This window comes from Notothenia rossii, assembly GCF_949606895.1.
Source record: "Notothenia rossii genome assembly, chromosome: 11".
NCBI classification, from domain to species: domain Eukaryota; kingdom Metazoa; phylum Chordata; class Actinopteri; order Perciformes; family Nototheniidae; genus Notothenia; species Notothenia rossii.
This window is the reverse complement of record NC_136910.1, coordinates 21166020-21180428: the sequence shown is the minus strand read 5'-3', so window position 1 is coordinate 21180428 and position 14409 is coordinate 21166020. Positions and strand designations below refer to the sequence as shown.

At 38.5% G+C, this 14409-nt stretch overlaps 1 protein-coding gene across 2 annotated transcripts in view; it reads left to right on the top strand.

Annotated features, from left to right (window-relative positions):
• Nucleotides 1-14409, top strand: part of map2k6 (mitogen-activated protein kinase kinase 6) — a 34064-nt gene that overhangs the window by 6882 nt on the left and 12773 nt on the right. For both annotated transcript variants that reach the window (XM_079660607.1, XM_079660608.1), the window contains exons 2-7: nt 6755-6818; nt 8022-8070; nt 9418-9531; nt 10220-10339; nt 11355-11471; nt 11596-11647. In XM_079660607.1, the coding sequence (XP_079516733.1) occupies nt 6755-6818; nt 8022-8070; nt 9418-9531; nt 10220-10339; nt 11355-11471; nt 11596-11647 (516 nt within the window). The remainder of the gene's footprint in view (nt 1-6754; nt 6819-8021; nt 8071-9417; nt 9532-10219; nt 10340-11354; nt 11472-11595; nt 11648-14409) is intronic.

Here is a 14409-nt window from a genome sequence, read left to right as displayed (position 1 = left end):
CCTCCTCCTGTCCTGTGTTGCTGTTTGTCCATGTCCTTCCCTGTGTCACTGCCCTCCCACCGTCTGCCATTGATCTGCCTTCCTCTAGCTCGGTGGAATTCCATTGAGGAACACTTGGCATCCTCACACTCTTTCTGCACACTGCCTTGCACACCGTTCCTGTCAGCATTATATTTTTTCCCTTTCACTGATCACAAACATGATGAGGCTGAATGCATGCTCGTATCGGGTGTGGCAGAAACTGGGAACAGAGACTGACACCCATCTCCTGTTGCCTCACTCTGGCATTTCACCGCATACTCAAGCTCATGTGCTGCAAATCACTGGGACTGATAGTTGCTGCTGCTTTTAATTAACCCATACTGCCTGCCTGCCACAGTATGCAAGTTAGATGCTGGGCTCAGCAAGAATAAAGGAAGGAATTGTGTATCTGAGTTATGCAACATGAGCTGGAGATCTTCTGAAATGGGATATTTTTAGATGGCTCACTTGCTTCCTAGTCAGCTTGGTGGAAAGCAAACAGGAACATTTATTGTATCTTATTAGAGCTTGAGTATTTAGTAGTAGTATTTGCATTTTAAGCTACCTAATAGTGTTACTGCCCTCTGTCAGAAGGGAAACCCTGTACTTTTACACAAAGAAATGAATGTGCAGTGGTACAGGTTAAGCCAACAAGTAGTTAAACACACAACATGTGATTATCTGCCACTAGGGATCTCTCAACTGCAGCTATAACAAAAGACAGTGACGTTGTGATGTAGCGTGGGATCATGGGAGGTGTTCCCCTCACCACCACTGTTGTCATCGCAGCTAGCTGCCTTCCACTTAGGACTCCTTTAGTGTTCATCATTCAGGCGGTTTTAACCATGAACCCAATGGTCCACGTAGGTCTTCTTCTCTCTAAAAGAAAGCGACCATGGCCGTTCACACAATCCACCAGGTTTCTACTTAGTCTGCAAGATTGTATCGCTACAAGTTTTTGACAATGTTGCAGTGTTTTAGCATATAATATTGAATCATCAAGTCAGTGATGGACCAAACGAGATGTAATATGGATGGAAATGTAATACAATTTCAACAAACCCTGAATCAAGTATCACCCCTCCAATGATTTTAATCCTTCATCCATGTTTACAAAGCTCTAAAAAGCTGGCAAGCTGTGGTCACACTTGAACATAGAACATATGAAACGGACCATTACATTGATACAATTACAAATCTCTCTGAGTCTTCTTTTATAATAACAATGTTTTTTTGATTAAGTAATAAATAATTTTAAATAATAATCTCAGATCTTTTTTTTTTTTTTTTTTTTTAAATGTGACCAAATCTAAAATACAGAAGGAAAATAGCCTCTTGGTTAACTGTGGTGCGTTTGCAGAAATGTCTACTAATGTGCACCGCCCCTGTTAAATTAACTTATAACTAGATAAACAGATTCCATTTAATACTTCCAATTGAGAAGCTGAAACCATTTACAGTTTGGCTTTCTCTACTCAAATATTGACTGGAATGATTAATGATCAAACATGAAGAATACTGTAAACCCACATGACTGGACTATTGTTTCAGCTTAATTGCTGCTTTGACATTAGGTCAAGGAATTTGCTTTGCATTGTGCTAAATGTGCTACTCTACAAAGCAGAGCACATGCATGCAACCACATCGATTATATAATCCACTGCCCCCACCCCTTTCTCATTCTTACACCTCTGTTCGCTCTTCTCATTCTGTCCTGTTCTTTCCGTGGGTCAGGAGCAGTGGGTTTTCCCGCACTGTGTCCTCCTTTAGCTGAGACATGTCACCGTACATGAGCTGCATGTCATCATGACTTTACATACAAATCTGTGACTGCAGCCCACATTATACACGTTGCGTCTCGCCTGTTTGTTGGCTTTTCATTTGAAAAGCATTGTGCATGTTAATGTGCATGCTTAGGTTGGAGAATAAATCTGTCAGGAGCCCGCTGCATCTTGTCTCTGATATGAGCGGCTGTCAGGCAGGAGATTCTCCATTCAGCGCTGGAGGAGAAAGGAAGAAGGATGCTGTCGCTTCATTTGTAATCACACAATGGAGCTTCTGTTCCGGCATTGTTTGAGGTCAATCATCTGATAAAGTTCCCAGCCTGGTTAATGAAAGCCAAAGTATTTATTGATCCATTCTCTGCATGTGGAAGCCGTAGTTACTTCTGCCAAAGAGGATGTGTCAGTCATAAATCATAAATCAGATTCCAGGGAAAGTTAAACCATGAGCCAAGAGGAAGTGATACGATTTGGGCTGTGGATTTGTTTAATTAATGCTTGTACTGGAAATAATAATAATAAGTAAAAATGTAATGCATGCTGTCAAATTCAGAATTAGAATAATATTGTGGACATTTTACGATACGTTTAGGGGAAGTTCATCAACGCTCCCTTCTCTTCCTGCTTTGAACCCTATAGGTGAATTTACACTGTACATGTTGCGTTCCATGTCTTTGAGTTACTGTCAGGAATCTTCCCAATTACTACTGTAAGCTTAGAAGCTGTTAACAGCAGGCTAGCAGCTGTGTTTTGGTCTCACTCATACTGAGTTTCTTCATTCATGTTATCTCCTTCATTGTGTCTTCCTACTCTTAACACTCGTTTTTAAATATAATTAAGTAGTATTGTTATAGTTGCAATACTGATGTGGAAGTGACAGTTGTCCGGTCATGTAAAATCCAATAGCAAGAGCCTTAAACCTGCTTTTTTTAACAGACTATTAGGGGTTGAATGCTGATTACAATGAGAAAATTGAAAATGAGTAACTTCTTTCTTGATTTATTATCTTAGTTTTTCTTTTCCTAATAACTATGTGGTCTCAATTGCTAGTTTAGTGTCTTCCTCAATACATGCAAGATGTTCAATTTGTTACACTTAAGGTAATATGGACAGGTTTCAACCATGGTGAAGTCAGTCTTTTCGTCTTACATCTTTATTCCATTGAAGTGTCTTTGTTTTCCGTCTCTTGAAAGTTAATCATAACATTCTAGGTGCTAAAAAATGTCTTGATCCATTCTGGTTCCTAAAAAAACATATAGTGCCTAAACTCAAAGCTTCAAAACCATAGCCAACAAACCAACATGTGATGTTAGGATGAATTAATGTGCGTCCACTTCCTGTCCACAGTCAACAGGACATACTGATCTAAATAATTCGCTTGGTTTAATGCAGTTTGGTTTGGATTTTAAAAGAAGTAAATTACAGCTGGGCCTATGGGGGCAGATAATGGCAGATGTTAGCTTGTTGCACATGTGTCATTATTGGTGTATTAAGTATGTCAGCTGTGTAATCTTTGATCAGCAGCCAATCAGCATCATTCCAGTTCATTGATGCAGATGAAAAATAATGTTCTCGAAAGTAACACATTGAGAGGGTCGTGCAGGTGCTGTATCTCTCTCTCTGAGGTTTTTCTTTGCTTCTCATTGTTAGAACAGAGTCGGTTTCCAGTTACTATTGTTGTCTGTGTAAATGCATGTAGGAGGGGCTCAAACTGACATTTTAGTGCAACAAAGCTGCTTTGGAAAGTGGAGACCTGGAGGCAGGCAGCAAGAGGCCCCCGGTGGAGGGCCGCATAGCACGGTGTGGCACACCCTGTACTGTTTGAACAAACCAGGACACTATGGACGCACCGTGTGTGACACTTTGTTAAAGAGGCCCTATTATGCTTTATGGGGCTTTCCCTTCCCTGTAGTGTGTTTGCCATTGAAGCAAATTTGCCCAGCTGCCGAAAAGTTTAAGTTCTAGTTCTTGATGCATTTGGGCCCAGAAAAACGTTTTCCCATTGACTAACATTGGGAAAGGGATATCTGTAAATCAGCGTATACAATTTTGCTAAATAAACTACCCAGTATGAACACACTTCAGCCCTTATTTTAATCATTAGGGTATACAAGTTGTAAAAAGCGCTAAAAGCCATTTACTTCCACAAAATAGTGACATCACTATGTAACTTGTTCACTTCTACTGGCTATCACTTGAACACAATGTCCATGATGTGCTACATCAGCCAGCTAACCAATCAGAGCAGACTGGGCTCTGGTTTCAGACAGAGGGTGAAAAGAGGTGCTGCAGCACAGGCAGTATGAGAGAAATAAAGAGCTTTTTCAACATTACAACATGGAGACATTTCAGAGTAGAAGCACAGAATACAAATATGAACCTGAAAATAACTATAATATGTCCTCTATAACCGACAGTTTACAAGACAACAATGTGAGTAATTCCAGGTATTTATTTGAGGAGTTGTTCTTTTGAAAAAGACACACCTTTTTAAATATGCACCTTTATAACATCATAGGGCGGCACATACTAGGGTGATTTTAAATGTCACCTTAAAGCTTTGTGCTTCAGACACCTGCTCACAAAAACACATCAGTGGCACCTTTTATCAGAACAAATCTGCAACAAACTCTGACAGGCTCACAGCAGCTCAACCTGGTCTGAGGAGGTTTGAGCCAGATGCTGTGTGGAGACAAAGCACACACACACACACACACACACACACACACACACACACACACACACACACACACACACACACACACACACACACACACACACACACACACACACACACACACACACACACGGAGTCACACCCTAAGGAACCTGTGACACCACGTTAACAAGGTGCCCGGCTATTAAACCAACGGTGCTGCAACTCCAGATGGAGCAAGCACATCCTAGCTGCCAGACCTCTTCACCATCATCCTCTTCTTCTTGCTTTCAGCGCCTGTTACATTCATTTAGGATCTGGAGTCACTTACTGCATCCAACCGTAAGTGTCAATGATGAGATAAAGCTTCTGTTGCAGATGCAATACATATATGATACATATGAAGCTTTCGGAGTGATAGCTGCAGGAAGTTTGAGTCATTTTGCATCAGTGGGAGTTTTTTAAAGTGCAGGATAGATGCTGTTGGCTCCGGACAGAAGCAGCGTGTGTTTTGGCAGATACATGTCATCAGTACTTGCACTGACTCACTCTCAGGTTCCATTCACGTTTCTTGAATCTAAAAATAGATTTAGTCCTCATTTCAGTCGTGGCAGCTTGTCTGGAAATTGATAGAAAATCCCATTAAGGGGTTTACAGACGGCTCTCTGCTGCTGGGGGGTAGAACAAGAGTAATAGGTTGACCAGGATGAACTCTGATCAACTGATCTCTCCTCCAGAGCTATGTTAAGAAGCTAAGTATGCTTTCATCTTGTGGTATGCTCCGCTGACAGCGAGACCGTCCTGCTTGTACTTCCCTCTCAGACTACCACAGAAGTTAGTGCGAAGTGAGTGCTTTACACACAGGTATGTCATGTAAAGGGATTTAACTAGAGATGGGGTCGTACATTGATTGACAGGAAATGCATCTGCATCAATTTGGATAACATTTTTTCCAGGTTCAAGCTTCTTAAATATTATCGAAATTGATTTGTTTTGGTCTTTCATGATAGATAAGTTAATATTTAGCTGTTTGGAAATATTGGTAAGGAAAATAAAAATTAAAACAGCATCATTTTAGGATCTTGGGAGTTGTGGTTGGTATTTTTTGCCATTGGAATCCTTTGGCTACTTCCCTAACGTATAAAAAAAAAAAAACAACAACTGGAAAAGCACTGTATAAATGCATCCCTTTTACCTTTTACAATCGAAGACTGTATTATGATCAGTCTATAATACAATATAACAAAACATTTGGTAGTTATAGCCCCGATTCTTTTCATATTAGATTTTAGTTGCTTGAATATTAACTAATGCATCACTTCTGTTACTTAAAATGTTTACATTTTTGTGATTCAATATGGCAATTCAATGGATTCAGATTTGCAAAATTATTGTTTTGAGAATTCAGATGTAGTCAAACGCTTTTATTAAACCTGACCCGCATTAAGGGGAAACCAGTAGTCGATTTGTCAACATAAGATTAATTGGCAAAAATGTAAATGATCTAATAATTTTATTTAATCAACAAGGCATACTGGCATCATGATGTCAGTTACATTCATACTTAAAAAAACATGCATGTTAACAGGCAATATCAAGTTCATTCAAAATGTTTGGTCATTTCAATATATGGTACGATATTTTGATAATGTAAAAATTATTCAGATGAATCGTACAATTGTGGAAAACATCCGATAAATCGATGACGCAAGAAATGTTAAGGTCATGTCAAAATATTGTGAGTTGATAATGAAAAAATTATCGAGGTCATTTTGATATTTTGTATGTATTTTGCATTTCCATAATTGATAAGTCAATAACGTGAACATATTTAGCTCATGTCCATACTAATTTTGCAATTAGATTATAAAGTAAAAATATTGAGGTCATGTCCATAATACTTTACAATCAGTCCATTCAGTGATTATTCTGAGGCGTATCTGCTCCCATTTTCTCTGTTATTGTCATCAAACTGAATATCTATTGGTTTTTAGGATTTTCACTATTTTACCAAATAAATGATCAATAAAACACAACAAGCTCTTGATTAATCTTTAATATGAATAATTAATAGTGCTTTATTGACATAAATAACGTTAAAACAAAGCTTTTTTTGCTAAAAAATCTGTTGAGGATGATTACTGTACATGCTCGACCAATCAATGAATAATTTAGAAGAACTACAAACCAGAAATATTATTTGGAATAAACAATAAAGTGTCTGTACATAGTCTCATGGTTTCAAGTTTTGTCTCTCACCATTGTTTTCTAATGATGTTTTTCTTGTGTGTTTCAGGTAAGAGGAAGACGCTGCTCAAGCTCCCCAAGGAGGTGTTTGAGCAGCCTCCTCCCACAGCAGTGTAAGACTTTTTCCTTATTGTTAACTGTCACGATTTATGATGTCCCCTATTTTCATCCATCACACACAAAATGAAACCTAGTAGACAGACTGCTGAATGTGGTAAATGATTATCTGATGAACTGCAGTCAAAAGGAGAGGGAAGTTCAATGATGGCTTATATTATCATCAGTGTATTGTAATTGGAATACAAACGTGAGTGCTAGAGTATTCATATCTTCACATCACACCCCTGACATTTGTTATATAACACAATAATCATTTGTACGTTCTGTTGCTCCTTCATCATCATCCTCTCCTCGCTCCTGTTAACATGAGGCTCAGACTGCAGCTGTTTGCAGAGCAACAGAAAAACGAAATGTCTCAAAGTGAATCATCTTCATTGAGAAACCTGCAGCAGGTTAGGGTTCAGGGGAAATTCATATGAAGAGTCAGACTTTCTGCTGTATTACACTCTGTGCTCCCATTGCATTCACATTTTTTATTATAATTTTTTTGGTAATCTTTTACATTTAATTGAAGTCCTTAATATATTGTATAATTGGGTTATTTATATTTAAAAATTAAGTTCATTTTTTATTATTTTTTAATCAATTATTGAACTGATTTTTTTTTTTTTACAATTGTATTTAATTTAATATTTTAAATGCAAATACTTTTAACCCATACAACACCCTTTTAATGTGATTAGATTTGTCCCAATTAATTAGTGTTTTTAATTTCTACTATTTCTTTTATTTAAAACATGTATTTTTTTTGTGATTTTGTATTATTATTTTGTTTATTAATTGATTTCTTTCATTTGTACATTTTTTTGTTTTTTAATCCGATCATCAAAGTTATTATTTCAATTATTTGCTGTTTTTATGTAACTTTTAAATGATATCACATATATGCATTTTGTTGCATTTATTTGGCTTTATAAATCTGTTTATAACTTTGACTGGACGACAATTTAATTTATGATCCACATAAAATATTCTTCAACACCTCTATGAACAACATGAGCGATATACAGTATCGTTTGAATTCATCCACACAGGCTGCTCATGCTTCCTCAGTAGGGTTGAGAACAAAGACATTTACATTTTCATCTGTGTTCAACATTTTCCTGACTTTGACTTCCTGCTTCACTTTGTTGTATCTTCCTCAGAAGTCAAATATAACCTGGTCATAATATAAATCATATCTTTGTGTGTTTCAGACCCCCCAGAGATTTGGATTCGAAAGCTTGTGTAACTATCGGAGAGAAGGTAATTTCATTAGATAAGGACATAATTCATGTTTTCACCTTTCCTAATCCCGTTCCAGGTTTATACATTTTCTCTCCTACCTTTTATATCTTGCATAACTCGTCACTGTTTACTTTTCTTCCTCTCCCAGTGTTTCAGTAATCCTCACAGGTCAGTTTAGCAGAGGGTCTGTTAGCCGTAAAGAACGCCCGGGTGAACATTACAGCCAAATTGAACACTTCTGATTGTGGGGAGACTGGAATGTCTTTTATTGCCCGTCGGGCAGTAAAAATATTTATTTTAAACTCATCAAATAAGTGGAATTTTCCATTGGCAGAGCTGCCTGTTTTTCTGTGCTCGAGTTTGGCCAGAAGTCAAAGTGAAAGATCTCTGGTGTTTGCTTGAATAATGTAAAAGAGATGAAAGACTAGTCTTGCTGCATGGAGTTATTTAAGGATTCAGACTTCGAAGAATATTTACATAATGTAGGAAGCTGGTGGTTGAAAAAGTATTCCAATCATTAACTTCAGTGAAATACCTTACACCACTGTCACAAGTAACATCTCTGCATTCAAAAACGTATTTAAAGAGGCCCTGTTATGTTTTTTGGGTTTTCCCTTTCCTTAATATAGGTTGCTAAAATCCCAAAGTTTGTTTACTTCTGTAACATAGTGACATCACAATGTTACACTCCCACTTCTATTGGCTGGAGCTCCAACACTTTGTACATGATAGGCTAAGTGGTAGGACACCTCCAAGCAGTTGACCAATCACAACAGAGCCAGCCAGCTAACCAATCAGAGCAGACTGGGCTCTGGTTTCAGACAGAGGGTGAAAAGAGGTGCTGCAGCCCAGGCAGTGAGAGAAAGAAAGAGCTTTTTGAACATTAAAGCATAGAGACATGTCCCAGTAAAGACACGAAATACAAATATGAACCAGAACATTTGCATAATATGTCCTCTCTAAGAAGTATGAAAGAAATATGAGCAAAATATATTTCAAAATTCAAATTTGAATTGCAGTAAAATGCCACATTTCATTGTTTTACAATAAAAGTATATGATGTTTCTGGATTCCTATTACTGCTGCATCAGTATGTTTGATGCATGTTTCCCCTCTATACTGTGTGTAAGGTTGTGATTATTTATACATCTATTCCAAGAGGCTTTTTTATATTTGGCTAAAGAAGTAGGACAATTTTCTCAACAAATACAGAAACACTTCATCATTCAGTTAATCGAAAACATTCAGAATGAACACATCTGGAGAGGTTTCCACTAGACACGAAGGGGATGAAAACTGTAACTAAAATTCTTTAGTGTTTATATCCCCCTTTCACGCGGCCTTGTTCCTCTGTGGTGTCTGCAGAACTTCGAGGTGAAGGCTGATGACCTGGAGCAGATCTGCGAGCTGGGCCGGGGGGCGTACGGCGTGGTGGAGAAGATGAGGCACGTGCCCAGTGGCCTGATCATGGCTGTGAAGGTGAGGGTCCCTGCATTCCAACAAGCCCCCATGCTTTCACGCTTAAGGTGGTATATCATTGGAAGAATATTTAAATCAATTTTGAGTAATTTAGCCCAATATCAGTAAACACATTTGTATCAGGGGGCTTTCACCAACAAACATGGAGGATCTACATTTATAATGTGTACCTGCCCGCATACAAATGTCTGAAAAGGACTTGACCTAGTTATATATTTTGTTAACTCGTATACCTATATTATCTCTAATAATCTTATAAATCATTATTTTATTCAAAGTCCCCTGTCAGCATTATGGTTGTCTGCCAGAAACGGTAATTTGTTTACCTTTCCTTCTTTTTTTGCAACATTTTTACAACATACTTTATAAATTCATGGTTGTTTAACTACATATCTAACAGTTAAAAGGATGTTAGTCTTTGGACATCTGGATTTTTGGTTATCAGACAAATAAGCTGTTAGCGTTGAATGACCAACCGTGTTTGGCACAAAATCGCATTTCACATCAAATCACATGGTGCATTTGAAGCCATATTCATATTAACTTACATCAGAATTACAGCCTCTGCATTCTGGTAAATTAACAAACATGTACAACATATGTTCTAAATGAAGAACCAACAAAGCATTGACACACAGTAGATGAGGTTGCCCTTGTGGTTCTGATCCGTTGTACTTCCTGTCCTCAGCGGATCCGGGCCACCGTGAACACTCAGGAGCAGAAGAGGCTGCTCATGGATCTGGACATCTCCATGAGGACCGTGGACTGTTATTACACCGTCACCTTCTACGGAGCGCTCTTCAGAGAGGTAACCTGCTGTAGAGATGGAAACATTTAGAAGGTTTCACCTGTAGGAGACAACTCGTCTGATTAGAGGAATGGTAAATGGACTGTAGTTGTATCGCGCTTTATCCAGTCTTTAAGAGTAATCTGAGCGTACCTACTTTCACACACATTCACACACCGTTGGCCATGCCATCGGGAGCAACTCAAGTTTAAGTATCTTGTCCAAGGATACTTCGACATGTTGACTGCATGGGCTGGGATCGAACCCACAACCTTCTGGTTGAAAGACGACCGCACTCCCTCGCAGCCAGTCGCCCTGAGGACACACCATAGGGCTGTGTTCCAAACCTCAATACATCTGACCTTTAACCTTAGCTGCACACGTTCATATCTTTTTTCTCTGTTCTGATTTGAATCATTTATTTGTATTTAAGTATGCCTTTAGACAAGAAGTCTGACCTCTCTTGTTAGCAGACAATTTAGTTTCGTAGGAAAAAAACGTCATATTTGTTAAGGAACATTTAAAAAAATATATATTATTTATTTAGAAACCAGAAAGTGCTTTGTTCTGTTTTTCCTCACATTATGTTGTGTTATTTTAAGTGCACAGCATTTTTTTTGTAAACTGATAAAACATTTTTATATGTTTTATTCTTTTTATAATTTAATTGTTTTGGTTTTAGCTTTAAAAAAAGACAAACATGTTAGATGATTAAAAGAAAGAAAACAAGAATAAAAAATAAGACAAGATTCTAAAAGTAAAATAAATAAATAATAATATATGTAAAAAAAAAAATATATATATATATATAAATGATGAAGAAACTGTAAAAATATTTAAATTAAAAAAAGGTCTCTTTAGTCCAGATCTCTGAACACCTGTGAAGGATGCAGACTACTTCCTGCAGCAGTGAGTGGATGTTCAGGATTTCCTCGCCGTGACTGTAAACACTGGAAACTCTGTGTCTTCCTGTCCGTCTGTCTGGAACGCGTCCTGGTGTTGTGTTTTCCTCATCTCTGTCCTCGTGTGTCGGCAGGGCGATGTCTGGATCTGCATGGAGCTGATGGACACCTCCCTGGACAAGTTCTACAAGCAGGTGATCGAGAAGGGAATGAGCATCCCCGAGGACATCCTGGGAAAGATCGCCGTCTCCGTGGGTTCCACTCAAATCACAGCAGCACAATTCAAAATGACTGACTTCCTGTGAATGCTCAGCTTAATGACACATAATTGTTGTCCAACTCTCATTTGCTTATTAATGAGCTTTCTTATTACAGATAGTAAAAGCTTTGGAGCATCTGCACAGCAATCTGCAAGTCATACACAGAGGTAAGAGCCAAGTGGAGAGCCATTAAAGCTCTTAGTGTCCATATCCACTTCTGATATGCATCAACACGCCGCTGCATGAGAGGCTTTCTTCCCTTTCGTTACTCCATCCAGCTCTCATTAAAGGATCTCGTCAGTCATGTTTTATACATTAGCATAAAGTCACAAATGCTGCTGGGTTATATAATTATGAAAGTCTTTTATCTGATCTTTCAGGCAGCCATTGCTTTCCATTCTTTTTCACATGATGCTAAAATTAGCAGCCTCTTTGCCTCTCGAGTCATTTCATCCATTACCATGGACATCAAAGCCTGCATTATTTACATTATCATTTTGACTTTCAGTACTACAGACTTCAAATTATTTTCCATTAAAAGCTGCATTTATCAATATATTTGTATAAAAAGTGGATTGAATGTAGTTTGACTGACGTCAATCACAGACAGAAGTGGGAGAAGTACTTAAGTAAAAGTAGAAGTACCAGAGTGTAGGAATACTCTGTTACAAGTAAAAGTCCTGCATTCAAAATGTTACTCAAGTATAATCAGAATATACCTAAAGTACCAAAAGTAAAATTAGTCATTGTGCAGATTGGTCCATTTCAGAATAATATGATATGTTTTATAATGATTGATCATGAAAGTGTTCTCAAAGCTGGTAAAGGTGTAGCTAGTTTGAATGACTTTGCATACTGCAGGGTAGCTTGTGAATTTACTCCAGGTGAAACTAAAGTCTGATTTAAGAGGTGATTATATTTCATATCATTAATCCAGATCTGTAAAGTAACTAAAGGTATTAAATAAATGTAATTGAGTAAAAGTAGCAAAAGTGTGAAATACTCAAGTAAAGTACAATTCCCTTAAACTTTACACCTCTGCTCGTAACTTTTCCTTTTAAACTTTATAATCCTCCAACACTAAGGTAACATTACTTTGAAGGCAGAGTTTATTTTGTTTCTCATAAAAGGTAAATAAATGCACAGGTACAGTTCACAAAAATAAGGCATCTTGAAACATTTATAACAATTCAATTTTTCCGGAGCCTAACGTATCGTCCACACGGTTCCGTCGCGTTGAAGCTTGCCGGTGGGCGTGTCTGGGGTGAGACCAAAAAACAATGACATTCATCTCCCGCCCCGGACACACAAGCATGCGGTTTGATTGGCTAGCGCTTGTACAGGCATATGATTTGATTGGCTGGCGCTTCCTTTCGACACTTGAAAAGTTGAACTTTTCTCAACTTTCGAAGCGAGCAACGGAGGCAAAGCGACGCGGCGGAACCACAATGCAGTTCGGCAAAGCTTGACGTCACCCCATTCAAAGTGAATGGGAAGCGTCTCCGTGGAAGCACGCAACGGAACCGTGTGGACGTACCGTTAATGTATGAAGGCACGGTTCCTCTGTAGCCAGAATTTTGTAATAGTTTTTGTTGTTGGTTGTGGTCATAATAAACAGTGAGGGTTCACTCTTACGCCTGGTGGACATTATATATATTGCTACGATAAACTGTACAGCATCATTTAAACATGTTCAGCAAAGACCAAAAACACATTAATTGAAGCCAAGTCGTTTAAACGTTTATTATATTACAGTTATATTTTAAAGAGCATTTTGCAGGTTTTTATTTTTTCTACATTTATGGTTAAACTTGCTTGAAAATTACAATTAAAAAAGTGAATGCAGGATTTGATATGTTTTACATAAGGGCAGGAATTCAGAGGGAAAGGAGCAATTTTGAGGTCTGCTCTTAAAAACGGCTTTTTTTAAGGTCATACGTCAAACGCGTCATATTACATCACACAGGGGACACATCTCCGCTCTCTGACCGCGGGTATAGTAGAGTTGCGTTGAGTAGAGCGGTTGTGTTTTAAGGAGCTGGTATTTTTCGGTAGTTTTACATTGTATTTCACCATTTGTAATCATGGTGCAGTATTGTGTTTGTGCAGGTTGCACAAATACCAGCCTGTCAGGACATCGAGTCCAAAGTAAAAAGGACCGGAGCTAGCGTTCGTTCCTGGGTGCGTTGTGCATCCACCTCCCTGCAGCACATACTCCACAGCTTTATCAGGAAACCGTATTACTTCTCTCTCTCTCTCTCTTACTCCCCCCCCCCCTTGCTCTCTCTCTCTCTCTCCTCCGGTACACGGCACCGTAAGACAAAGTGTGGAGTTTCATTAGGTAACGCTGTGGTGGCTGTACTGCTCCAGCCGTCTCCTTTGTGTTTCCCCCTGTCTGTGTTGTTTGTGTGTGCGTGCCTGCGTGGTGGCTGTCACTCCTGGCTCCCGGCTCAACCTCCACTCACCTGCTGCAATCAGCAGGGCCGCCTTAATGCACGGGCTGACCTGGGCTGAAGCCCAGGGGCCTACGGAGATCGGGGGCCTATCATGAGCCAATAAAAAAATAAAAAAATAAAAATTCTTTTTTTTTTATTTCGGGTGTTTTTTTTTTTTTTTAAATAAACAAATTCTTGGCTTTCAGAATAGGAAACTTTCATTTCCAAAATCACACGATAAATACATTTTTGAATCTTGTAAAGGGAAGACGACAGCTCTCCCTCGCCACTCTGCTGTTCCACAGCGCCGCCCCCCTCCCTCCACTGAAATTATTATTGTAAGACGTAGAGTAATGATAGATAACACAGCAAGGTCCGTTACAGTTTGTTTTCATCTGATTTTAAAAAAACAAAGTCTTGGCTTTCAGAATATTAAACTTGTTTCGGCAAATTCAGATGATAAATACAACTTTGAAGCTTGTAACGGCATAATT